Source organism: Xenopus laevis, chromosome 6S (genome assembly GCF_017654675.1).
Source record: "Xenopus laevis strain J_2021 chromosome 6S, Xenopus_laevis_v10.1, whole genome shotgun sequence".
Classification (NCBI taxonomy): Eukaryota; Metazoa; Chordata; class Amphibia; order Anura; family Pipidae; genus Xenopus; species Xenopus laevis.
In genome coordinates, this window is record NC_054382.1 from 102,774,434 (window position 1) to 102,801,581 (window position 27,148).

Here is a 27,148-nt window from a genome sequence, read left to right on the forward strand (position 1 = left end):
TGCCTAGCATCTGGAAATTGCGAACAGGAAAGCAGCTAAAGGCCAATATTTGTTGTACCTGTCTGTCTATTCATTGTTGTTTCAGAGTTTTTGAAGGTTAAAATCTAACCTTTAAACATGGCCTAACCATTAAGACTACGCTATCAAATCTCGCTTGTTCCTGCTGCTGTCTTAAGTGCCAACACAAAAGCAATCTAAGTTTATACCACAAGCATTCTATCATAGTGGTTTTCTCTCAACACACAAGTGCACACCCCGTAGAAGCCAATTGTGAAATGCAGCAAGACAGTCTTGAGCCAGCCAAAAATAATACATTTGGCATTAGGGAGTGCAGTTGCTAATTGGCTGCTGCCTGAGAAAATGGTATACTTGGCGTCTACTTAACTCTGTGGGTTTGGCAGCCAGCCAGATACGGGTCAGGTTGTTGTGAATGAAGATGGCGTGCGGGGAAGGAGGAGTTAAAAATGATTCATGTGTTAGATATGACAATGCAGAACCGTGCAGCTGTTCATGAGAGATTTGCCTGATCACTGAGGTCTAAGTGCAAATCTGCCCTTCCTCTTTGCTCAAGATTTAAAGTCATTGTTCAGTATAAACATAAAAACTGGGTAAATAGGTAGGATGTGCAAAATAAAAAATGTTTCTTATATAGTTGATTACCCAAAAATGTAATGTATAAAAACTGAAGTGACTGGATGTCTAACATAATTGCCAGAACACTACTTCCTGCTTTTCAGCTCTCTTGGTTTCCACTGACTGGTTACCCTGGTGACCAAGCAGTAACCAATCAGTGACTTGAGGGGGGCCACTTGGGTCATACCTGTTGCTTTTGAATCTGAGCTGAATGCTGAGGATGAATTGCAAACTCACTGAACAGAAATGTCCCATGTGGCCCCCCTTTAAGTCGCTGACTAACTGAGTTATAGAGCTGAAAACAGGAAAGGGACTTTTCACGTCTAAAAAGTACAGTTTTGTTTGCAGTGAGAGAGTTTGGGTTAATATAGGAACGTAGACATGTAAAAAGGTCACAGATTGGCAAAATTTCAGCACGGCAAGCTGCTGTAGAGATAATGGATTTTGTAGTTCTGCAACAGCTTTAGGTTTACATTTTTAGGCCATTTTGTTGAAGCATGTGCTTCATAAATAAATAAAATAACAGTTCTGTAGACCATTTTATGAATGTAAAGGTTTTGGTACAATATATTGCATGTTTGTCTTTTATGCATTCAGTATATAGCTTACTAAACTAGCACCTAGACTCATACAAGCACCACTGTGTCCATGCCCTTAAAAGGGATTCTGTCATGAGTTTTATGATGTAGTTTTCATTTCTACATTACACTTACACTGTAAATAACTCTACAATATAAAATTTCATTCCTGAACCAGCAAGTGTATTTTTTTTTAGTTGTAGTATTGGTGTGTAGGCAGCCATCTCAGGTCATTTTGCCTGGTCATGTGCTTTCAGAAAGAGCCAGCACTTTAGGATAGAACGCTTTCTGGCAGGCTGTTTCTCCTACTCAATGTAGCTGAATGTGTCGCAGTGGGACCTGGATTTTACTATTGAGTGCTGTTCTTAGATCTACCAGGCAGCTGCTATCTTGTTACCTTCCCATTGTTCTTTTTATTAGACTGCTGGGGGTGGGGGAAGGGAGGTGGTTGATATCTCTCCAACTTGTAGTACAGCAGTAAAGAGTGACTGAAGTTTACTAGAGCACAACTCATGACTGGTGGCAGCTGGGAGACTGAATTCTGCTGGAGCAGCACTATTAACTGATGTGTTTTAAAAATATATATATATATTTTTTTTTTTTCCCGTGACAGTATCCCTTTAAGAAACCCCACCTTAGTGCCAGATCACCTCCAGGTCCTGGCTCCATCCATTGACTGATGGCAGCCACATGTTTGCGGTTCAGTACTCAGCACTCCATGTAACCACTCATATGGCAAGGCACTGAAGGGAATCAAACCTCCCATGGTGGAAGCAAAAAAGGAGCTATACTGGCTACTTATTTCATTTTATAGGGCTGCTGTATAAGCAGTTGCATCCATCAAATGACAAGTAAACGTGCTGGATGCATTTAATCACTCTCTGCGTATTCTCTGATTCTGCACCTGCTCTGACTACATCTGCCAAAAGCTGTCATTGCTCTGGATGAGCTTGTTGAATATCTTTCCCTATTTGAACGTGATATTTATTGTGAAAAGATGTCTAATACAAAAGAAAATTTGAAAGCAGGAATCATGAATATATATTTTAAAAATCGAATTTCTTTATTTTAAAGCAGGAATCTGGTGAAGAGGTAGCGACGGAAGAGTTCTATGTGAAATATAAGAACTAGTGAGTACAAAATTCTTTATCCTTCTTAACGGTTAACTGCTTTGTTCCACCTCATTGCATGTGTTCTTCCCTCAAACAAAAAATACGTTTATTTGCACGTGATAGATGCCTGGGTCAGAAACTGACCTATTGAAACTGATGGCAAGCTCCTGGATTTACATGTGAATTAAAAGATGGCCTACCCCTGCATGTGAATGGGGGACAAATATTGATTGTTTTCCTTTAGGTCAGTCTCTTTACTGCCTAGTGACCCTACCTGCACTTTTCCCATCGGGAAACCTGAAACAGGTGCTCAGGAGTCTTATTTCTGCATCACAATGCATTATTAATTGTGTGCCATGCTTATACAAATCTCTCTCTCTTGCAGCTCATATTTGCACTGCCATTGGGCCACTGTGGAAGAACTGGAAAAAGACAAGAGGATCCAACAGAAAATAAAACGATTTAGGGCAAAGCAAGGGCAAAACAAGTTTCTTTCAGAGGTAGGGGGATCTAGTGAAAAAAAGTAACATGTATGGGATCCGTTATCCTGAAACCAGTTATCCAGAAAGCTCAGAATTACAGAAAGCTTTTCTCCCATAGACTCTATTATAATTAAATAATCCAGTTTTAAAAATTATTTCCTTTCTTTTTTTTTTTTTAAAAGTGTTTATTTATACATTTTTTTCCTCTTTCTTTTTAATAATAAAACAGAACATTGTACTTGATCCCAACTAAGATAAAATTAATCAGGTCCCATACCTGTTCATTGGCACCCTCACAACCAGCCAAAAAAGTGTTTCCAGGAATATGCGATTTATATGTAGCAATCCAGTTAAAGGAACAGTAAAACCAAAAAAAATTGTGTTTAAAAGTAATGAAAATATCATGTAGTGTTGCCCTGCGCTGGTAAATCTAACCTGTTTGCTTCAGAAACCCTACTATAGTTCATATAAACAAGCTGTGGAGTAGCCATGGCAGAAATTGAAAAAAGGCTTTATGGTACAGGTTAAATAGTGGATCGCAGATAACACCATTATGTTCTACAGAGCTTATCTGCTATGCAACTAGTGCCTTTTCTCCTTTGAATGGCTGCCCCATTGCTACATAGCAGTTTATTTATATAAACAATAGTAGTGTTTCTGAAGCAAACACACCAGCTTTACTAGTGCAGGGCATTTTATTTGTATTACTTTAAAACACTTTCCTTTTTTTGATGTTACTGTTCCTCTAACTACACAGTTGCACCCTTTCTGTGAGCAGCCAAAGTCTCTCTGGCTCGTCACTCTGCACATCTTCCCTGTCTCTTTGCCATAATGTCTTTATTATTGGTTGTGTAAACAGGAAGTATGTCTGCTTTCCTGTGGCCGCTATGTACAAAGCTTTCATCTGGCAAAATAACGAATTGTGGGAAGTTTGTTCAGATATGCTGAAACAGTCCTGCAGCTTCTGATTTTCTTTTTTTTCCTGTCCACAGAGCTACTGTGACTTAAAACAACTTTCCTTTATTTTTTCCTCTGCAATCTCATCTCTTACCATTACAGGAGAGCCAAAGGGCAAAGCATGCAAGGTGTTTTAGATGCCTGTGCATTGCAGCCCTAAAAGTTTATATGTTCTATATATGTGCAAACTTGAGATTCAATTAGGTGGTCCGCAGAATATTATTTAACGCTTGCAAATGATTGTTTATGTATATTTAATTAGAGCCTTAACACTGCATATTCTATTGAGCAGAATGCAAACCTTATGCAGAGGGGTTAAGTCTGTTCTCCTTGCTATGCTTGGGAGCATTCATGCATATTTTGCACCTCGTCTCTCTAGCAGCTAATTATGCAGAGGATTGTGGCTGTCCTTCTCACATTTGGACAATTGCCCACATGGGAATAAGCTTCTGATCACCGATTTAATTTCACTTAGATCTGTATGCAGGGCTGGACACGGGTCACACAGTTGAAAGCCCCATAGATTTACCCTTTTCTTGTGTTCTTGAATGTCAATATTTTAACTTGACTGCCTTAGCCTCATTTTTTCGTATGCATATAGTTTTTCACCAGACCAACCATTTCTCGGGTATGTTGAGGAGTTTCAGATTGCCAGCTGTTTTATTATATTCAGCATCAAATGATTTAGCATCTGGGTCTTCGTGTGAACAGAAAGCAACAAATACTGGCACATAAACAGCTCATTATAGCAAGCATGATTCTGGAATCTATTATCCGGAAATTTATTACAGAGAAGCTTTCAATGACGCAAACTAATTCTACCGTAAATCCATGTTCACTGCAGAAAAATCTGACTTTTGTTTACTAACCTTTAAGACCCCTCATCAGAAGTCTCAAGCATTCTGTATATTAGAATCTCTAATTGTACTTAATGTATCTGATGTATGTTTTCAAATTTTAAAACTGCATGTTACCTTTTACAATGGAGCCTACAATTGCATAACAATATTTGCAACGAAAGTGTGCAGATGCAGACTATCGCTGATATGAAGACCACCTCCTTTATGGCATTCACGTGGCTTTAACCTAGTTATTCCCATTGAGAAAGGTCAGAAAACAGAACACACTGAAAGAGAGTCCATTACCCTTGAGACTGGGGAGCGCTTAATCAACTGCTGGTAGAGCCCCAACAACTCTGGTCACATGGTGCAATACATACGTCCATTAGATGCTAACCAAGATGCAGGATTAGGCTAGTGTGTATAATAAAATCCAAATTTATTGATTATTCCATTAAAATCATTATATGGACACACACATAAAGCAGGTAGGGGAGAGCACGGCTTGACGCGTTTCATGACTGTGTTAGTCACTTCCTCAGAAGCCCCATTCCCATTAAGAAAGACTACAGATGCCAAACATTAAAGTATTTTAACGTTTTCAACATTTCAACCTGTTAACTTCCCCACTAATTTAATTCTTCTTGGTATTTACAGCGTTTCATGCTCACCTTCATAACACACTCTTTCTTTAGTGAAACCGTGCGAGCTTTAAGCCTTTTATTCAATTGCTCATTAGTGAATTGCAATTTCACACTTCATTTAAAATATTCTTCAACATTTTCCTGCCTTAAAAGCTTTCACACAGTAATTAAGAGGCCCGGTTAAAGTCTGAAAAGTCTTATTTCCTCACGAGGAGTAATCCTGCTGAATTGTAGTATTTCAATTAACATTATTGGAGAATGTTGCACAGAATTTTCATGTTACTGTGACCCTCATGCCGCACTCTTTTGAGGAGAGATGACTTCCCTTAGGAATGCAGTAAATAATCCTCAGATTTTCCTACTTGTCAACAGATTGAGGATGATCTCTTTAATCCTGACTACGTTGAAGTTGATAGGATACTGGATGTGGCTCCCAGCACAGATGAAAATGGAGAGGTATTTTTTATTTTTCTAATTTTCATTCCTTAAAAACAGTTGACCTTTTTTTCTTCCATATATGGCACTTCATGTTGGTATGAACTGGCAAAAGACATCTAGAATATCTGTGTAGCTGCATCTACTACTACAAGGGGTGTTGATATTTTTACCATGTCATTTTGTTTCCAGTATTTTTTTACAATTGGTTCCACCATGATGGGTATTTTACAGTCAGCAAGGGTCCTGTTAAATGGGAACTATTGCAAAAATGTAATATAAGCTTCATCATACTGAAATAAGAAACTTTCTAAATACAATCCATTAAATATTTTGCATTGTTTATGAAATAATCAAGTTTATCTTTACTATTCCTCTCTTAGCATGTGTATCTCGTCATTTTATCTTCTTGCAGCAGTTGGGTGTCAGATAATAATTGACAGATCAAATATATCTTCTAGGGGGGACTTCCTTTCCTAGCAGGTGTATTAGAGCTCACTCAAATAACAGATTGCAGTACTAACAAAATCTAATCTATGAGTTTATGGAAGTATTACATCTTTAATCTTAAAAATGTAGTACTTTGGCAATGCTTATAGTGCCAGTTTAAACTGGTTGATTGGTGATATCAAGTCCAGATTCTTGTCCAGGCACTATATGTGTTAGTCATTTTCTCAAACTGCTTTTAATTAAAAATCTGGTTGAAGCTTACTTCTCAAAATATATTGGATTATCATCTGTTGCTTTTCCTCCTCTTTTGAAGCAGCCGCTGCCTAACATGCCACCATTTGGCTGTACGTTGTGTGCTACTCGATCCTGCCCAACAGACTGATGAAAAGCTGTGATAAAAGTGCTACCAATGTGTTGTGGCTTATTCTCTAGTTTTACTTTAAACGGTCTGTGAGGCCCTTCTTCCTTTTTCGCCACTAGGTCCCACGTGATCATACACACATTAATGGGAAGCTGAACAAGAGCCAGTTATTTACCTTGCCAGTGTCTGTAAGGAAGTGCTCATTAAAATGATTGCCAGATTAGGACACAGCCAAGCTGTAAACCACCAATCCTAGTATGTAGCTGTTAAGGATTGGAGAATTGGATTTTCACAACTAAACATTTTTAGTACACTGCCACATCATTTACTTATGTTAATGTCATGCAAAATAAATGCTTTGACCCTTTTTAACATGGTGATCTAGATAATCTTGGAAAGACTAAAAGCTGTTGTGAAGGAGGTTATCATGAGACTATTATGCATGGCTTAATGTACAACACAGGTCAATAGAATTCTAGGACCTGATTGAATAATAATGTAACACAACCACCCAGCATGCTGTGGGATCTTAGTCATTCCTGAAAGGAGAACTAAAGCTTAACTAAAGAAGTAGGCTAGAAATGTAGTACATTATGTTATGGGTTGCTACTGTATCAGCTCAAGGCAACCACAGTCCTTTAGCAGTAAAGATCTGTGCCTCCAAAGATGCCCCAGTAGCTCCCCATCTTCTTTTCTGCTGATTCACTGCACATGCTCTGGGCTGATGTCACTTACTGAGCTTAGGGACCAACTCACAATATACAGTACACATAGAATATAAATGTCCAGTGTCTGACTGGCCCACTGGCATACCAGGAAAACTTCGGATGGGTCCAGGTGTCGGTGGGCCCTCTTGATTCTAACCATTTCCTATTTCTTAAGGGGCTTAATAATGGAATAATAGAGTATACTATGTAGAGATAAAAGACTAGGAGAATAAAGAGGTTGAGTAAGGAGAGGAGGAATAATAGTTTGGAAAGTGGGCCCACAGTCTTAGGTTTTCTGACAGGCCCCTGGCATCCTAGTCCGACACTGTAAATGTCACAATATAAGGCTGTTTAGTAATCAATACAGATAATTACTACATGGCAGCACAGAAACCAGTGCAAATAGCATCAGAATTTAATAATCAGTCCTGTAGCATCAGCTTATATTACAGACCAACCTCATTTTCTGCCTGATAATTTGCAACAACCCCTAAGCTTAGCTTCTCAACATCTGCTCAGAGCCCAAAGAGCATGTGTGTGTCGCATGGTGACCCCCTGTGACAAGTTTGAAGCCTTGGATCATTGCTGCTATTGAGAAGTTGAAACCTTAGGCTGGTGCAATAAGTGCAGTATGTAAAAATAAGGCATTTTCAGCCATATTTATTTTTAGGGTTTAGTTCTCCTTTAAGAGGACACCTTGCATCATGTTTTCTTTTGTTGTTCTGGGTTACCAAAGCCAGACATTTTACCCCTTACCTGTGTCCTTTGTAGCCTGTGTGTCACTATCTGGTGAAATGGTGCTCCCTCCCGTATGAAGACAGCACTTGGGAACTGAAGCAGGACTTGGATCAAGCAAAGATTGAAGAATTTGAGAAACTTCAGAGCAGGGAGCCAGAAACAGAGCGCGTGGTAAGAACTGGCACAGCCAACCAGTGATTTCATTTGAAAATAGCTCTGTTATGTGGTGTTTCGGAAAACCACTAATGGGATTTACTTCATTTGAAACAGCAGCGACCTCCTGCCGATGACTGGAAGAAATCTGAGAGTTCCAGGGAGTATAAAAATAATAACAGTCTCAGGGAATACCAGTTGGAGGGAGTAAACTGGCTGCTGTTCAATTGGTACAACAAGTAAGTATTTTCCCACCATTTTAGCAGTAGCTTCAGTAAACTTTAATAGCTCTGTTTCATGGAATGATTTAGCCCAACAGATTTTATTGGCATCTTGGGGCCTGTTATTTATACTGCATTAAAAAATAAAAATGTGAACTTTTTGGTTACAGTTTATGTGAAGACAAAAAAATACAGCAGTGCAGGCCTAATGTAAAAACAATGCCTGAAACCCCTTCCTGAAGCCCTCGCTCACTAAATATTTTCAAAATAGTTTGCTTTTTCTCTGAGACTTTAAGAGAAAGCTGAAAATGTCACCATGTGTGTATGCAGGGAATAGGTTGAATGTATTTTGCGAAATTTTGTTACAGTAGAAAACATCTCTAATCTAATTTGTTTTCTTTTTCTTTTAATAGACGAAATTGCATTTTAGCAGATGAAATGGGCTTAGGGAAGACTATTCAGTCGATCACTTTCCTTTATGAGATATTCTTAAAGGGAATTCATGGGCCCTATTTGGTCATTGCCCCGCTGTCAACAATCCCAAACTGGGAAAGGGAGTTTCACACTTGGACAGAACTGAATGTGGTAGTTTATCATGGGAGTCAAGCAAGCAGGAAAACAATTCAACATTATGAAATGTACTTCAAGGATCCACAGGTATAAACTGCCGTTTTGCATTTATTTTGTACACTACAACCATTTAGATAGAATAACATTTTTTTTTTTTTTTTTTTAACTTTTAATCCAACTAGATTTTTTTTTTTTCTACGCTTCAGTCTTTTCTGCTTTTGGAGGGGCTTATGGACAGTGATATGAGAGACTAAATTAGGACGAAATGTGACCTCCTTTGCCACAAGTATTTGTGGCAAAGGTCTAATATGGTCTGTAGGACAAATATAATTGAAATTGAATTGGAATTTGGGTACTATCTAGTAGTAGTTTCTGCTGCTCATGCTGGTGGAGCATTATTAGTCATCAATGTGACTACCAAAGCATTTGATTGCTATAATCAGACTTGTAGGACCAACTGAATGCATTTCAGCTAGCATCATGGTTCAATAACATAGTAGGTTTCTTTACTAATATTCCATAATCCTAGCTCTGTCATTCTACATTTTTTTCTTTTTAATTGATCTTCCTGAATAAAAGATATCAGGAACTATATAATACGTCTGTGCTTTTTTTCTAGTAGTGTGTGGCTTTGCTCTGCAATATTTTTCACCAAATCTTTCTTTATTTTAAGGGAAAAATTATAAAAGGGGCATACAAGTTTCATGCGATCATTACAACATTTGAAATGATTCTAACTGACTGCCCTGAGCTCAGGAACATCAATTGGCGATGCGTGGTTATAGATGAGGCTCATCGACTGAAGAACAGGAACTGTAAGCTTTTGGAAGGCCTGAAAATGATGGATTTGGTGAGTGATTACAGCTCTGGGTTTCTTGGTTGTTGCTGATGGATTCTGTGTGCAAAGATGGAAGACTACAATCATTTTCCCCCCAATTATGAAATTCAAAAAATGAGGCCACAATGAGCATGTTCATGCGTATGTGCTAGTGCTAGTAAGTGGCTAAAGTAAGGCAACTTAGTCATTTGAGAGTATTAGGTTTTATAAGCTTCAGGGTATGTATGAACCCTGTATAAAGACTAAGATGCAAAGTCATTATTAATTTTATAATCAGAAAGAAGGATGGTCCTCTGTACATTTCTTTTTCTATTGTACTGTATTCTGGTAATAAGTCAGCATTATGTAAAGGACAAAGAAAAATAACATTGTGTTAGTCTTCATCTTATTCATTGGGCAATGCTAGTCAAAAAAATAAATTCCTCACATGCCCCTGTGGATATAATATACCCATAACTCAGGCATTTGGTATATCTATATCTTTGGTATAATCTGAGTACCTTTTGCCTAGTACTTACTGGGGTCATCTCTGTCATCAACCGTTAAATGTTCTCTTTGATCCAATTTATGACGTGCCCTAGAACAATGTAAACAGTATATTTTGTTTTTTTATAACTCACTAATGCAAAACAAAGTTTCAAGCTGTGATAGAATTCTCAAAAGTCAAACAATGTTGGCCTATAGTGGGAGGTTGAGAAATGTAGTTTGCTTGCTATTGAAATGCTATGCTACTTCTGCACGATTTATTATAGACTTGAGTTCTAAACGAATTCTGAAATAAAGTTTAGAACTCTTGTCTGAGACTGTAACAGTGCCAGTCTTCTTTGTTATTAGTGGATCAGTTGGCTAATAATTAAACTGGTTCAAGATTTATGGATGAAATATTTAGCAGTGGTATCTCTTTTTGGGGCGGCTAAGGCTAGTGGCACGCTCTGCGTTTTCGCTACTGGAGAGAGGAAGACTAGCCCACTTCCTTCCAGCCTTTCTCCAATATACACTTCACAATATTCAAATATTCATGCACACAGAGACAGATCGCACAAAAGTGTTTGCTTTTGCATTTCATGCTGCAAGAAACAGTATGGCTTTTTTTGCTACAAGTGTAAAAACAAGTATGTCGCTAGCTTAAGCCTCTCTAATTCTTCATTATTCTCTATGGTTGCAAACATAGGGATAAGGAAACCGTTGTTTATTCGGATGGCATTGTAAAAGTCGTGTATATGTGTGTATATATATATATGTATATATGTATATGTATATATGTATATATGTATATATCTATCTATCTATCTCTATATCACTGCAGTATTGCACTTTTACAAACTAAGTAAGCATTGTGGTGGAAATGGGCTGGTGAATGGAAAATGATTCTAAACAATTTGAAATAAACCTATGTTTCTATGTGGCCTTTATGACTCATACATTACTTTTTAAAAATTATTTTTATTTTTTTTATTGCAGGAGCACAAAGTGCTGCTAACAGGAACTCCGTTACAAAACACTGTGGAAGAACTTTTTAGTTTGCTGAACTTTTTGGAACCAGACCGTTTTCCTTCAGAGAGCAATTTCATGCAAGAATTTGGTGATCTGAAAACTGAAGAACAGGTAAAATGTACAACAGTACCACTAAATCCAAGCCATGGCCTTGCTGACTGCCGTGTTTTCAAGTGCCTGAACCCTGATTGCACAGGCATGGTCAGTATGACATGCAGTTTGTGCTTTGGCAAAATGTGCTGTTTACCATTGCCCAAACCGAATTAGTTGTTTAAAATATGTTGGTGCTTTACAAATACTTAATAATGATGATAATACTGCCTCTAACGGAATTGCTCTGGGCTAATTTAAAAGGAACTCTTTCTTAAACTGGCCTTAAAATGGCTTAGCGGTTTTTAAAAATTGGGTTAAATATTTTGCCGGGCAGATGGCATTTTTAGTTAAATATATGTAAACCAATGATGACCTAATCTACTGTTTTTATGCATTTGTAGGTGCAAAAGCTCCAAGGCATTCTAAAACCAATGATGTTGAGGCGCCTCAAGGAAGATGTGGAAAAGAATCTGGCCCCAAAAGAAGAAACTATAATTGAAGTAGAGCTGACAAATGTTCAGAAGAAATATTATCGTGCAATTCTTGAGAAGAACTTTGCTTTCCTCTCCAAGGGTGGAGGAGGTAGTCATGCAAATGTCCCTAATCTTTTAAACACTATGATGGAACTCCGAAAATGCTGCAATCATCCTTACCTTATAAAAGGTAAGTCCAAGCCTTATGATATACATACATGAGCTTCATTGTTTTCTTTGTATGACATAATTTTAGCTTAATCTTTGGCAAGCACCTAAAATGTTTTCTTAGTAATATGTTCCTTCAGTTCCTCTAAATGACCTTTGTCAAGTGTTTAATGTATCTGGGTTGAAGCAACTATTGGATGTTGACTTTATCTTAATTGATGTTGACTTTATCTTAATTGAAAGTCGATTTCTTTTTTTCTGATATATCTGATGTGTTAATGTTATAGTTGGATATAGTAATGATATAGGGAATAAACAGTCTTCTAAAAAGAAGGGAATGGTTTAATAGAAGTTATACAGCTTGTATGTCCAGCTTAACAAAATGTATAGGTCCTGTGCGCTTCTCTAAATGGAGCATTTATATTGTAATGTTTGAGAGCAGAAGATGTTAACTTTTCAACAAACTTCTTTGTTAGTGATGCAGTAACATCACGTTTCACTTTGAATGTACATAGTCCTTATTCCCTTTTCATCTCACAAGATACTTTACTATCGAATTCCTTATTGGTTAAAGGAACTAACACCAAAAAATGAAAATGGCCTTAAGGAATGAGAATTTAATGTACCGTTGCCCTGCACTGGTAAAACTAGACTGTGTTTTTTTTTTTTTATTAGCAAAGCCTCTTGCAGAAGCAGAGCTTTTAACTTTTTAAGGTCTTATTTTACCCTCTCACCAGAGGGATCTCAAGCAGGAGGTGCTAATGAAAGGTGAATAAGTATGTAGACAGGCTCATTAATTCCCCTATTTAGCTGACTTAGCGTTGCTTTAATGTTATTGAATTTGACTTTGGTACACCGTAAGGATGCAGAGTCGGATTTCAGAGCTGTGCCATAGCAAAGCACTTTCAACTTTAAAATAATTAAGAGCATAGAACTAAATTCGGCCATCTAATTGGATTGTTCTGTATTGATTGCTGTATGGGCTGTAAAGTACATTACTTTATTGCTCTCCTATTTTGCACTAAACAGTGCTGTTTCAAGTAGCTCAAAATGTCTCTTTAATTTTTTTTTTTTCCCAAAGGAGAAGGAAAGCTACCGAATCAGTTTATTACCAATAGATTAGCCACACTAGTGCAAGCTATAACACTATATTTATTCTGCAGAATGCTTTACCATACCTGATTAAACGGTTCTAGAAGCTCTGTTTGTTTAGGATATTTGAGTGGTGTAAAATCACTTCCTGCCTGAGTCTCTCCCTGCTCACTCATAGCTCTGGGCTCAGATTACAGCAGGGATGGGAGGGGGAGAGAGGAGCAAACTGAGCATGCTCAAGCCCTAGCCCTGGAGATTTATGCTGAAAACAGGAAGTCTGATATAGATGTCCATGTGTACACAATAGAAGGAAAGAAATGCAGTGTTTCTTTTGACAAAGGACTCAGATAACTTTGAGGGGTAAACTGGTCTATTCATATTGACCTTTCTGATAAAGCTTACTTAGTTTTAGCCTTTCCTTCTCCTTTAAATGTTCTTCCTATGCAGCCGTTCGTATACTAGATGCAGATTTTGCCCTCTGGCAAAATGCATTATGTAAGTAAACAAATAAGACATTCCTTTTGTTACTATTGTGCTAGAGGTGTCATACTGGGGAAGGCAAGACTACAGAAAATGAAGCCGCATAAGGTCAACACACAGCTTTAAAGCAGTCCTGCGACCTGTACCTTTTAACGAAGCTAGAACCGAGAAAAGAAGTAGTATGCTGTTTAGCAAAACTATTGCATGGGGCTGCGCATTCTTAATAATCTGTAGCACTGATTTTGCATCTTTATATCATTTTAATGGAGACTTTTGATTTGTGCCTGGAACTGTTTGATGGTGTTACTCTGTAATGGAGTGATTCAATACTTCCACAGCCATGAGTAAGCTTCTTGAATTTGGATGCCCCAGGGGGTAATGGTAGTTGCAGTGAATATCATCTGGAGAACTTGGGATTTACCATCTCTTGATTGCATATGTGTTGATGGTTCTGATTATTTAGGGGTTAATAAACCTTTACTGCGTGGTTGCAGAATTGGTGCCTTGAGATTTTATTTACGCTTTTCAATTTTTATATTTTAAATTTGACCTCCTCTAATCTTTTAACTCTTGCATCAATATGTGTGTGCCATTTGTGTAAGCTGCCAAAAACCCAAATGGTACCGGCATCCGAGAAATATTGTAATGTTTGTGGCTGCACATACACCTGACCATTAACTGAAGTCCCTTATGCTGTGGAATATTGCTTTAAGAGTGCATGTGAAATTTTGTCTAACCCATAATAAAACTGTTTTCAAATTATATTTAATTACAACGTGGTAACCTGCATTGATTGATGTTTAACGTCCTCCAAACTCCTATTTCCCTCCCCCTCAGGCGATGACTCTGACTCACAATAACATTTCTAGACAAGGCTTTCACTCAAGGGGGGGGCGGAATTCATCCTGGGCAGTTTGCCCCAGGCCCCATGCTGCTGACTCAGCCAGGAACTGCATGTGCCGTCTGTTTAGATGTTACACGCTGGCATGCGCTTTCTTCTGGGCACTGCTTGAATATTCTGCCCTTGGACTCTCAGCCCTCCCCTTAAGCTTTCCTGGTACAAGTTGCTTTTGAAGTAGAGCTGCTTATTTGTCAAACCTATATCCAACTAATCCTCGTCACATCAAATTTAAAGACTTATCCATCAATTACCCAATGCACCAATGCACTTGCCAAATATGAATGCTTATGCTGGTCGTTTCCAAAGCATGGTTTTGTTGTGTCACAAGCATCATCGAGGAAACAGGGACCATCTCTTCATATTTGCAGTATATATTTTATAGTGATTGTTTGATATCAAACAATCACTATAAAATATATACTGCAAATATGAAGAGATGGTCCCTGTTTCCTCGATGATGCTTGTGACACAACAAAACCATGCTTTGGAAACGACCAGCATAAGCATTCATATTTGGCAAGTGCATTGGTGCATTGGGTAATTGATGGATAAGTCTTTAAATTTGATGTGACGATATATATATATATATATATATATATATATATATATATATATATATATATATATATATATATATATATATATATATATATATATATATATATATATATATATATATATATATATATATATATATGCAACTTAAAAGTGAAGGAGAGCCACCAAGACAGTTTATTGCCAATAGATTAGCCAAAACAGAGCAAGCTAGAATGCCATTTTTATTCTTTAGAATGCTTTCCCATACCCGTGTAAACCGCTCTAGACACTGTTTGTTTAGGATAGAAACTGCCATATTAGCTTGCTTTGACATCTCTCCCTGCTCGCTCATAGCTCTGAGCTCAGATTACAGCAAGGAGGGGAGGAGGCAGGAGGAGAGGAGCAAACTGAGCATGCTCAAGCCCAAACCCTACAGTTTTAAGATAAAAACAGGAAGTCTGATTCAGAAGCCTATGTGTACACAATAGAAGGAAATAAAGGAGGTGTTTCTGTTGACAGTGTTACTTTGAGGGCTTACTGGTGTATTGATATAGACCTTTCTGATAAAGCTTACTTAGAGAACCTTTCCTTCTCCTTTTAACAATACGGTACAATTCGAGTTTTTTTCTGAAATAAAATCTCTTGGGAACTGAGCAAATTCCCTTCTCTCATGGGCCCACCTCTTTAGATCAGTGTAGTCCATCATTTTGCAAATAATGGCGTTAATATCTGCCTTACCAAGTGGCTGGAGCCAAATGAGTTTGTCAAACAAATAGATCTGTGGGGCACTAGCAAACAGGGTAAAAGTTTTGGGTGGCTGTGTTCTGTGGGCCTTCAGTTGCTCAGCAGGTCCATTATGTTGTGGTTGGTTTGTGACCTGTAGGACAATCTTGGGGCCAGTTTAAAATGCCTGAATATCTATACATCATTACAAATGCTTACGGACTAGTACTTTAAAGTCTAGAAAGTGTGTTGTGTTCTGCCACTTGGCTCTTTATCTCGGGGCTCTTTGGTTGAGTGGCAACTTCTTGTAGTGTATAAGTGAATTCCACAACCCTTACAGCAACTCGAATTTTTATATTTCTCTCTAGTTCTGAAAAGATCATGCAAGAATTAGTACAGATGCTAGACTGAGAAATGCTCAGATTGGTCGCAAATTATTCTTCCTGCTCACTTGAGTTTTTAAATCTCTGCAGGTGCTGAAGAGAAAATTTTGGAGGAGTTTAGAGAAACGCACAATTGTGACCCTTCAGATTTTCAGCTCCAGGCAATGACCCAAGCCGCCGGCAAACTAGTTTTGATTGACAAGCTGCTGCCAAAGCTTAAGGCTGGTGGCCACAGGGTGCTTATCTTCTCACAGATGGTGCGTTGCTTGGACATACTGGAAGACTACCTCATTCAACGAAGGTGAGTCAGCAAGCCTAAAGCAATGCATCCTGCTCAGTCTCTTAACACCACTAATCCAGTCTGTTGGTCAGCGCAGTTGCATTCCAGCTCTCCAGATTGTGTGTTGTGTATTCAAAATTGTGCCCAAGCAAATTAGAATAAAATCAAATATCTCTGAAATATGTGCCTTGTGTAGTGAGTTTCATTTGCCAACTTCACTGCGTAATGCCTAACACAAATTGTTATGAACATGCTTCTATGAACATGCGTCTATGAACATGCATATTTCACCTTGTCTCATTTTGTCCCCCCAAAAACTTACTTATGTTTATCATCCAACCAATAATGCATCTCCGGTACTAACCAAATTATTATATAAAGAATAATTAATTTCTCTTAATTTACTACTTGGCTACTAATCTATTTTGAACACTATTATCTGACTTACAGCAGCTAATTTGTATTTATTTTAAATACAGGTATCCATATGAGAGAATTGATGGCAGAGTAAGAGGCAACCTTCGTCAGGCTGCTATTGATAGATTTTCCAAACCCGATTCTGATAGGTTTGTGTTCCTGCTATGTACAAGGGCAGGAGGTCTGGGCATTAATTTAACTGCTGCTGATACTTGCATTATCTTTGATTCTGACTGGAACCCCCAGAATGACCTTCAGGTAAGCGGCTATTGTTATCCAGCACTAATTGCTTCTGAAAGTCTAGATGTTTCTGACAAGCTGAATAAAAATATCAAGTGTGGTGTTCTGGTTGACTATATTCTGTAGTCACACAGCAATTGTGTTTTTTTCTTTGTTAAGGGGTTTTCATTAGACACCATTTACAAAACTTGTAAAATTGGCCAATCTCTTTTTTTTATTGTTTTCCTACACTTCAGAAATGTGCATATTTGACATTGCATGAGCTTGTGAGTTATATTAAAGATATTTTTTTTACTGCACATGTAGTTTGTGATTATCAATGTCAGTCTAACCATGGTGTTTCTATTGGGTGTGTGTACAAAAACCATTTCCATTAGATTTGGGATAAAAATGGTTAAAATGGCTTGCACGTTATGCTGTATTTTTTTTTATCTACACTATTGCCACAAAAAACATTTGATAAGCATAGAAATTTAAATACATACTCAAAACATAAGAATCACAGATCTGAAGCCAATCTGACTTGATGATAATTGTAATTCTAGGCTCAAGCTCGATGTCATAGAATAGGCCAAAGTAAGTCCGTGAAAATTTACAGACTGATCACCCGAAATTCCTATGAGAGGGAGATGTTTGATAAGGCCAGTTTAAAGCTTGGGCTGGATAAAGCAGTCTTGCAGTCCATGAGCGGAAGAGAAAATGCTACCAATGGGGTGAGTTTGTTTTTTTTTTTCCCTTTCGTTCTGTTTTGTTTATAGTGCGTAAACTCAACTTCAATTTAAAAATGATCCACAGACTTAATGTCCACCATCAATAGTTAATCAAAAATGCACAAAACTGAAAGCCGTTCCTATTCCATAGGTGCAACAGCTATCCAAAAAAGAAATAGAAGACCTGCTGAGAAAAGGTGCTTATGGAGCACTAATGGAAGAAGAAGATGAAGGCTCTAAGTTCTGTGAAGAAGATATAGATCAGATTCTCTCCCGTCGCACTCATACAATAACAATAGAGTCTGAAGGAAAGGGGTCCACATTTGCAAAGGTATGGGGCTGTCATAAAGTCCTACTGTAGTCCCCTCTGTGCTGGATGCTTTGTGTATGTTCTTTTCATTCATTTCTGGCGGCTGCCACCTGCTCTTCGAGCCAAAATGGAAATTTAAAACAAGCATCCTGCTGTGTACAGTGAAGAGTGCTTCTTTATAAATGTTGACATGTTCGATGAGTCATTAAAGTTTCCTATAAACCTAACATGTTGGATATTGCTGGCTGAACAATAACAAGCTATAGCTGTAGTTCTATACTCCTTCATTCTCTGGATTATCTTCACATATCATATGTTCATGTTTGTAGTGTGTAAATAATGTTTGCAGTTGTTTTCATGGTTTTAAATATTTGGTTTTGTACCTGCTAGGCTAGTTTTGTTGCATCTGGAAACAGGACGGACATTTCTCTAGATGATCCCAATTTCTGGCAAAAATGGGCAAAGAAAGCTGAACTGGATCTTGAGGTGCTGAATGGAAGGGTAAGCATTCTGCCTGCATTGCTTGATGATTAAGCAAAGCTTTTATGCTTTGCCGAGCTAGTAATAGAACACATTTTGTTGCAGAACACTTTAGTAATCGACACACCACGGGTAAGAAAGCAGACCAGACTGTTTAGTGCAGTGAAGGAGGATGAGCTCATGGAATTTTCTGATATGGAGAGCGATTCTGAGGACAGACCAACTATCAGACCACGTAGGCCTCAGGATAAATCTCAGGGCTATGCAAGAAGTGAATGTTTCAGAGTGGAGAAGAATCTTCTAGTATATGGGTATGTGCACATATTTATGTATAAATTTAGCAGTTTTTTGAGACTGGTGTTTTGCAAAATGTCCTTGTACACCCGCTAGTCTGAAGTGAGAAGCGACTTTTTTCCTCCCCTTTAGGGTTCGATGTATACACTAGTTTTTTTGTGAGTAGAGCTGCGTAATATCCTGTCACATTATAAATACAGATCTAAAATGTATATAATATACATTAAGTATGTAAACACTGCCAGACCTAAAAGATTCCAAAATCCATACAGATTGGAATTTAGGCATATTGACAATTCCTTTTGAAAACGCACCTACTAGGACATGAGCAGACCATATAAACTCCATAGACAAAGTCCTCTGTATTGAACAGCTTATCTAAAAACCTTCTATGCATCATTGTATAGATGGGGCCGATGGACAGACATACTCTCACATGGCCGATTCAAACGTCAGCTTTCGGAGCAAGATGTGGAAACCATCTGCCGCACCATTCTGGTTTACTGTCTCAACCATTACAGAGGGGATGAAAACATCAAAGGTTTCGTATGGGACCTGATTACACCAACAGAAGATGGACAGACAAGAGCTTTGGTTAATCACTCAGGTATTTGCCCTATTGTAATAAATATATATATATATATATATATATATATGTGTGTGTGTGTGTTTGTTCTAGGACAATGATCCCTAACCAGTAGCTTGTGAGTAACATGTTGCTCTCCAACCCCTTGGATGTTGCTCTCAAAGCAAGTGCTTATTTTTGAGGCAAGTTTTGGTTGCATAAAAGGTGTACTGACAAACAGAGCCTCAATGTAGGTTGAGGATTGTCCACCAAATGGCCAATCACAGCACTTATTTGGCACCCCAATTTAATGCATGCATTTGTTGCTCCCCAACTCCTTTTACTTCTGAATGTTGTTCACAGGTTCAAATGTTTTGGGATCCCTGTTCTAGGATCTTGTGTATACTGCTGAAACTTAAAAATATAAGAATGGTTTAAAGGCAACTTGTGTTTTATTCATGAGGATCAGACCAGGGTAATTTATGTGTGTTTCCCATGGGACGTTTGAAAGCCCCTGTAGTGATGAGAATGCCGATTTCTTATGGAATCCAGATACACATGATGCCTGTGAAGTAATTTTCAATGTGAAAACTCTGTTCTGTAGAAAATATGCTGTTCTTACACACTTCTTGTTTAAAGGAATAGTCCTTTAGCCCCAAACTTTAAAATAGTCATGCCACTTTCATTAAAAGCTGTGTGGTGAGGCTTTGAATGATTTTGACGCTGGAATAACTCTTTATCTTTTTCATTGTAGGTCTCTCTGCTCCTGTGCCCAGGGGAAGGAAAGGCAAGAAAGTAAAAAGCCAGAATTCACAGCCTGTGTTAAAGCATGCAGACTGGCTTCAGAGCTGTAACCCCGATGCCTTGTTTCAAGAGGATAGCTACAAAAAGCACCTGAAGCATCACTGTAACAAGTATGTATAGAAATGCCTATTGCATCACTTCTCTGTACAGGATGGGCAGAGGCTTTTTTACACAGAACTGCTTCAATGGTGGTCCTGGACTGTGATCTTTGCAATGCAATAATTGAGTATGGAGACCTCCAGAACATAATTCCATTTGGGGTCATTATTATTAAACGTCAGTGTCTCATCATTTAGGAAAATGGCAGCACACTGCTGACCTGTTAATTGGTTATAGTGCAGAGTAGTGTCACGTTGGAGTCCTTGTACACTGGGGAGGGAAAAGTGGTTTATTAGCCTTAAATAGAACATATACCACCGTTGTAGTATATAGGAGATGTAATACGGTGCATTGAAATCTGCCAGTGTGCAAACTTAAGCTATGTTCTTTTGCCCTGTACACCATTTTACTGCGAACACGTACCCCTTTGAATGTTCTTCCAGTACACTGAATACTTGTGTTCTATAATGAATGTGGTTTAGGAACATTGGCACATGTTGAATGGATGTTGCCTTAAAAAGGAAATACTAATTTGCATAATCCAGCTGGACTGGGGGGAGAGCCTTACTGGCGGGAGGCTCTATTATAAAGGAATAGGCAACCTTGTGCTCTCCAGCAGTTCTACAACATCAGCTTTACAGGGTTATAGTTCTCAAACATCTGCATGTACTTAGCACTGTATATTTGCTATCCCAAACTAGGGGGCACTAACATGGTTTGGTAGCTGTTAATTGATAACCTTTCACTTGCTTTTAGGTATTTCTGTTTTATTTCAGAACTTAATCAACATTTTTAATTTAGTGTAAGCTCTGACGATCCCCAACAGCAATAGGCTATATCCTGTTTAAAATAGTCCTTAAAGGATAACTAAACCCTGAAAATGAATGTGGCTTAAAATGCCATATTTTACATACTGAACTTATTGTACAAGCCTAAAGTTTCAGCTTCTAAGTAGCAGCAATGATCCAGGACTTCAAACCTGTCACAGGGGGTCACCATCTTAAAAAGTGTCTGCGACACTCACATGCTCAGTGGGATCTGAGCTGCTGCTGAGAATCTAAGCTTAGGGGTCGTCACTAATTATCAAGCAGAAAATGAAGTTGGCCTTTAATATAATCTGTATTAATTACTAATCAGCCTTATATTGTGACATTTATATTCTATGTGTACAGTATATTTTGAGTCAGTCCCTAAGCTCAGTAAGTGACTGCAGCACAGAGCATGTGCAGTGAATCTGTAGAAAAGAAGATGGAGAGCTACTGGGGCATCTTTAGAGGCACATATCTTTACTGCTAAAGGGCTTTGGTTGTCTTGGGCTGGTACAGAAGCCCAAAACATAATGTACGACATTTCTAGCCTACTTGTTTAGTTAAGCTTTAGTTCTCCTTTAAGCTGAAGCCCCAGCATGCCATTGTGAGGGTTTATTGTTCAGTAGTTAAAAAAAAAAAATCTCGTTTATCCTTGCGACTTCTGATGTGCTTCCAAAAATGGTATTAAGGCAGCAGCTGAGGAAATTTTATGAGATAATGAAGCAGAACAGTTCGTGAAAGCCATCTGCTCAGTTGTTTACAAACTTGCTCCAGTACTTCAGAGGCAGCGGTGCAGTACGTGTCTGAACTTCACAAGCTGCACTAGGTAGGACTAAATGTAATGCTCCTGGGCTGGGCCCAGCCTGCTCTGTCTCTATCTCTGTGCAGTGTGAGCAGTTGCCAGGCAGGCCCGTTGGAAGCCAGCAGAAAGCACCACACAGAGGTGATTATATGCCACCATCTGTCACGCTTCAAGCCTACCATACAGCATGGCTAATCAGCCTTGGCAGGATGATGGATGAACAGCAGCAGCTGCCAAAAGCCACTGTTGGCAAACAATCCTGAAGTTAAGAACTTCTCCCCTCACCCCCTCTCCTCTTCTCTTTTGCTCTCCAGGGTCCTGCTGCGTGTCCGCATGCTCTACTATTTGAGGCAAGAAGTGATCGGGGACCAAGCCGACAGAATCTTGGAGGGTGCTGACTCAAGGTTAGAAAATCTGTGCGTCCTTGTCAGAGAAAGCAAGGTCGTTACCTGTTGTTGCTCGAAATATCGCTGGCTTAATGCCTCATTTCCACCTCTTCTAGTGCAGATTAAAGGTACAGAAACATCAAAAAGATGTATGTTTTTAAAGTAATAAAAATATAGTGCAGTGTTGCCCTTCACTGGTAAAACTGTTGCATTAGCTTCAAAAACACTAGTATTGTTTATCTAAATAAGCTGCTGTGTAGCAATGGGGGCAGCCATTCAAAGGAGAAAAGGCTCAGGTTACACAGCAGATCGCAGATAAGCTCTGTAGAACATAATGGTGTTATCTGTTATCCACTATTTAACCTGTGCCATATAGCCTTTTTTCATGGCTACACAGCAGCTTGTTTATATGAACTATAGTAGTGTTTCTGATCAGTTTTACCAGTGCAGGGCAGCAATACATTATATTTTCATTACTTTAAAACCCTTTCATTTGTTGGTGTTACTGTTCCTTTAACTGAAATCAGTTTATTACACTCCACAAGAGCAATAACTATGCTTAATACTTAACTAATGCCTTTCTTGCTGCCCTTTTGTGCATTATAATTCTAAAGGATGGGTTGAACCATTGTTTTTTTTTTTTCATTCTGCTTTTCAGCGAGGTAGATGTGTGGATTCCAGAGCCCTTCCATGCTGAGGTTCCTACCGACTGGTGGGACAATGAAGCCGACAAATCCCTTTTGATTGGTGTCTTCAAGCATGGTATGCTATAGGAAAACTTGTACAGAGCTGAGGAGCAGGCTGCATGTGCACATCAGTAACTAGTAAACTTTATTGCACTGCCATGTACACACTCACTTGTGCAGTCATCTATATCTACATACATTTTCACATACAGGTGCTCATCTCAATTACACACACACTTGTCTCTTTCACACACAGACATGATGGGCATACACAACAAAATCTATTTGATGAGGGTGTCAAACAAGTGGGTCTTCATCCAATTTGGCCACCAAGGTCTGTGTCAAATCAGGTCATTCATTCGTTTAGGCTCCAGACCAATAGGTGGTAAGACCTGTCCTCACTCTACAGGACTTTCAAACATGCCCAATCGTTATCTGGCCAGATCACACAGGTTAAAGGGGTTGTTCACCTTTGAGTTATCTTTTAGTATGATGTAGAGGGTGATATTCTGAGACAATTTGCAATTGGTTTTCATTTTGTATTTAGTGTGGTGTTTTAGTTTTTAATTCAGGAGCCCTCCAGTTGTAGTGACCCCCATCTAAAATCTGAAAAGAGTCAGAAGGAAAAGGCAAATAATTAAAAATACTATATAAAAAAAAATAATAAATAATGAACACCACTGAAAAGTTGCTTACAATAGGCCATTCTATACCATACTAAAAGTTAATAGAAAGATGAACCACCCCTTTAAACCCTGTCGTAGTTGACTTTAATTTCCTGTGTATGACCACTTATACACAGTCAACTTCTATTGCGTTGTCGTACACACAAATAGACTTCGAAGATTTAACCTTTGACCGTACATATGGTAGAACCAGGTATTTCTTTAATACCAGTTCAGGATTTTGAGTAAAAATAGAAATTTGGGTAATTTGTCAGTGTTTTTTTAAATGATGGCATTTAAGTGGTGGCAACAGCAAAACTTGCTTAAATAGGCTTGTAAAACTCTAATTTGTACAGTAATTGGCTGTATCTGAAGGTTTTTTTTTACTTGTTAATTAGAATATCTAATTTTAATCTGGTCCCTTTGTGATTATTTTCTGTTCTAAGCCTGTTAAGTTTTAAATAGAGAGCACATTGCTGAGGTTAATGAAACAATTTTGCCTATTAAATACAGGTGGAGAGTGAAAAAACATATTTAATGTTAATATTTACATAAAACAATCCCTTATTTTATAGTTGTACTAGTAGTACAGGCATGGGGTCAGTTATCCAGAAACCCATTATACAGAATGCTTCGAATTATGGAAAGGCTGTCTCCCATAGACTCCATTATAATAAAAATCCAAACTTTTAAAAATGATTTCCTTTTTTTCTGTAATAATAAAACAGTAGCTTGTACTTGATCCCAACTAAGATATAATTAATCCTTATTGGAGGCCAAAAAACAGCCTATTGGGTTTATTTTATACTTACATGATTTTCTAACAGATTTAAGGTAGGAAGATCCATATTATGGAAAGATCCATTATCCGGAAAACAGCAGGTTCCGAGCATTCTTGATGATGGTTAAGCAGTGTTCTAGATCTGCATAAACTCTGCTTCTAGCACCGTTTCTCTTGCTAACTCTGCCAACTAGTGTCAGAGTGGATGGTGGGCTTAACCTCTGCTATTAATCTGTACAAGTGCCTCCTGGGCTTTGTTCCAAGCAATATTTCACAAATGTCAGCGCTGAGAACTCCCAGCTCCCTTGAGTGGGATGCAGCCTTGTTAACTTTGAAAGGCTCTGGGATGCAGAGCTGGCATGATATATACAGTGAGCGATTCCTGATTATAATCCTAATTCTCTTGAGGTCACAGTCGTATTCTCAGCAGCATGGACTGACTAAAGGGGAGAATGATGGCTTATAAAACCTTTCATGATTACAGTTTGGCTTCAGGCTTTACAGCAGTTAGGAGAAGTGTGTTGTAGTACAAATCCTAATTGAATTGTGCTGTTCTGTCTATGTACTGCTTTTCTTTTCTTTTTTTCTCGAAATGGTGGAGCCTCAGATGAAACAAGCCCAGTCTAAAAGTGCACTGTTAGGATCTGCCATTTTCTATCTAGTTCGTTCATGCAGAAAAAAAGCCAAACTGCTCTGCTAAAACCGTAGAGGGAACAGTGTCATCTTACTGGCACACATCACACGAAACCTAATAAGACAGGTTCGATGGCCTTTCATTTAACCCATGCTCATTGAGTGAGTGAGGGGAGGAGGGATGGAGCAGTTAAGGCTCTGGTTATACCAAAAAGACAATCTGTGAATCTTGGGGGGGTGGGTCTTTTTAAAGCAGAGGTCACTAAAGTAACCATTCCAAACCAGCAGCTCTATACATGCACTGCTTAAATTCATCAGTAAACCAGTAACGTGCAAATTAATGACATCCTTTTTAAAGTACATTTTCTTTTGCATTTATAGTGATATTTTTTTACGCTATTCTATGAATGTTCCTGAATCTCTTAATAAATAAATAAATAAATATCTATCTATCTTATTTTTTTAACGTTTTACTGTCAAACTATTTTCTTTGCTGATTTGCCTTTAGTCATATTACTGTAGTCCTGAAAAGATTAGATGAAACAAAAGCACAGCACACACTAGAACCAAGACGATGTGTTTATAACCTTGCTTCCTCATTGAAAGTGACAAACCACAATATTTCTCTGTAGGGTACGAAAAATACAATTCTATTCGGGCCGACCCTGCTCTGTGCTTCCTAGAGAGAGCTGGTATGCCGGATGCTAAGGCAATTGCTGCTGAACAGCGAGGAACAGATATGTTGGCAGATGGTGGAGATGGGTAGGTTACCATCTAGGCTATATTTATTTATTTATTATATATTTAAATAAAGATTTTTTTCCCCCAATTTTTATTTTACATTTTTCTTTCATTACCAGGGGTGACTTTGATAGAGAGGATGAAGATCCAGAATACAAACCAGCAAGACTGCCATTTAAGGATGACATTGATGTAAGGGCATGCATTTAATATGGAGCTTTTGACAGTCTTTGTTTATACGAGGGGTTGCTTCAGTGGCATAATATTGCTTATTCACACTTGAAGAAATGAATAGCCACTTTTAGCCACTTTTTGTTGTTTTAAGATAATCTGTAAATCATGTTCCTGGTGCACTACAAGATATTAGTCTGTTATACTACAGTTCTATAATGTGATATAAACCCAATTTGTAAATAAAGCCGCCATCCCCTTTAAATATTCAGACATGGGTGATTTATTAATAAAACTGTATTAACGAGCAATCAAAGTTTAACAGTCATTAATCATTACTCTCCTCGATATATTCTACCAGGAATTTGCTAATTCTCCCATGGAGGATAAAGAAGAATGTCTAGAAATGAACCCTACAGGTGAGACTTGTTAACTACAAGCAATGGCGGTTTTTTGTCTGTTTACTGATGAATATCCATGCTAATACTGAGACATCAGGAGAAAGACTTCTCCTGGATGTAAATGACTAGCTGTACTAAAACTGAAAGCAGACATGCAGCTAAATAAATGTAGAATTGAAAATCAACTTTAGACTTTCATACAGCGGAGTTTTAATCTGGAGATGCACAACTTGATTGTTATATTCCTGTATTTTCAGGAAAATCTGGTGAAGGCAGCACAGAGTTAGGTCATTTGTACTGGCCCAACACTTCAGCCCTAACCACCCGCCTTCGACGCCTCATCACTGCTTATCAGCGCAGTTATAAAAGGCAACAAATGAGGCAAGATGCACAAATGAAGATCGATCGCCGTAGGCGGCGTCCTCGGGAAGAAGTAAGAGCCCTGGAAGCTGAAAGAGAAGCAATAATAACAGAAAAACGCCAAAAGTAAGTTTTGGCTCATGTCCATTTTCTGTATGAGTAGTGTTTATGGAAAACTTATAACCAGTGTGGATACGCTTATGAGTGTTCTTAACATGATTTTTGTTTCTGAAGGTGGACAAGGAGAGAAGAGGCAGATTTTTATCGTGTAGTATCTACGTTTGGAGTTATTTTTGATCATGCCAAACAAAAGCTTGACTGGAATCAGTTCAGAGCTTATGCCCGCTTGGATAAAAAATCTGATGAGAGCTTGGAAAAATACTTTAGCTGCTTTGTGGCTATGTGTAGGAGAGTTTGTCATATGGGAACTAAACCTGAAGAAGGTAAGTGTT

At 38.3% G+C, this 27,148-nt stretch overlaps 1 protein-coding gene and 1 non-coding gene across 5 annotated transcripts in view; both read left to right on the forward strand.

The window, feature by feature from the left end:
• chd7.S (chromodomain helicase DNA binding protein 7 S homeolog) overlaps positions 1–27,148 on the forward strand; it is a 108,536-nt gene that overhangs the window by 72,452 nt on the left and 8,936 nt on the right. For 3 of the 4 annotated variants that reach the window (XM_018223750.2, XM_018223752.2, XM_018223753.2), the window contains exons 7-30: positions 2,286–2,341; positions 2,709–2,823; positions 5,618–5,701; positions 7,970–8,107; positions 8,207–8,328; positions 8,724–8,967; positions 9,554–9,730; positions 11,180–11,323; positions 11,707–11,968; positions 16,153–16,363; positions 16,822–17,017; positions 17,545–17,712; positions 17,861–18,040; positions 18,410–18,520; positions 18,605–18,810; positions 19,201–19,400; positions 20,113–20,272; positions 22,187–22,276; positions 22,917–23,020; positions 25,656–25,785; positions 25,884–25,956; positions 26,297–26,354; positions 26,594–26,822; positions 26,931–27,139. In XM_018223750.2, the coding sequence (XP_018079239.1) occupies positions 2,286–2,341; positions 2,709–2,823; positions 5,618–5,701; positions 7,970–8,107; positions 8,207–8,328; positions 8,724–8,967; positions 9,554–9,730; positions 11,180–11,323; positions 11,707–11,968; positions 16,153–16,363; positions 16,822–17,017; positions 17,545–17,712; positions 17,861–18,040; positions 18,410–18,520; positions 18,605–18,810; positions 19,201–19,400; positions 20,113–20,272; positions 22,187–22,276; positions 22,917–23,020; positions 25,656–25,785; positions 25,884–25,956; positions 26,297–26,354; positions 26,594–26,822; positions 26,931–27,139 (3,667 nt within the window). The remainder of the gene's footprint in view (positions 1–2,285; positions 2,342–2,708; positions 2,824–5,617; positions 5,702–7,969; positions 8,108–8,206; positions 8,329–8,723; positions 8,968–9,553; positions 9,731–11,179; positions 11,324–11,706; positions 11,969–16,152; positions 16,364–16,821; positions 17,018–17,544; positions 17,713–17,860; positions 18,041–18,409; positions 18,521–18,604; positions 18,811–19,200; positions 19,401–20,112; positions 20,273–22,186; positions 22,277–22,916; positions 23,021–25,655; positions 25,786–25,883; positions 25,957–26,296; positions 26,355–26,593; positions 26,823–26,930; positions 27,140–27,148) is intronic. The other variant, XM_018223754.2, reaches the window with a different exon arrangement.
• LOC121395302 lies at positions 26,395–26,485 on the forward strand. Its single transcript, XR_005962393.1, has one exon. It is a non-coding gene; the product is annotated as a small nucleolar RNA U6-53/MBII-28 (small nucleolar RNA).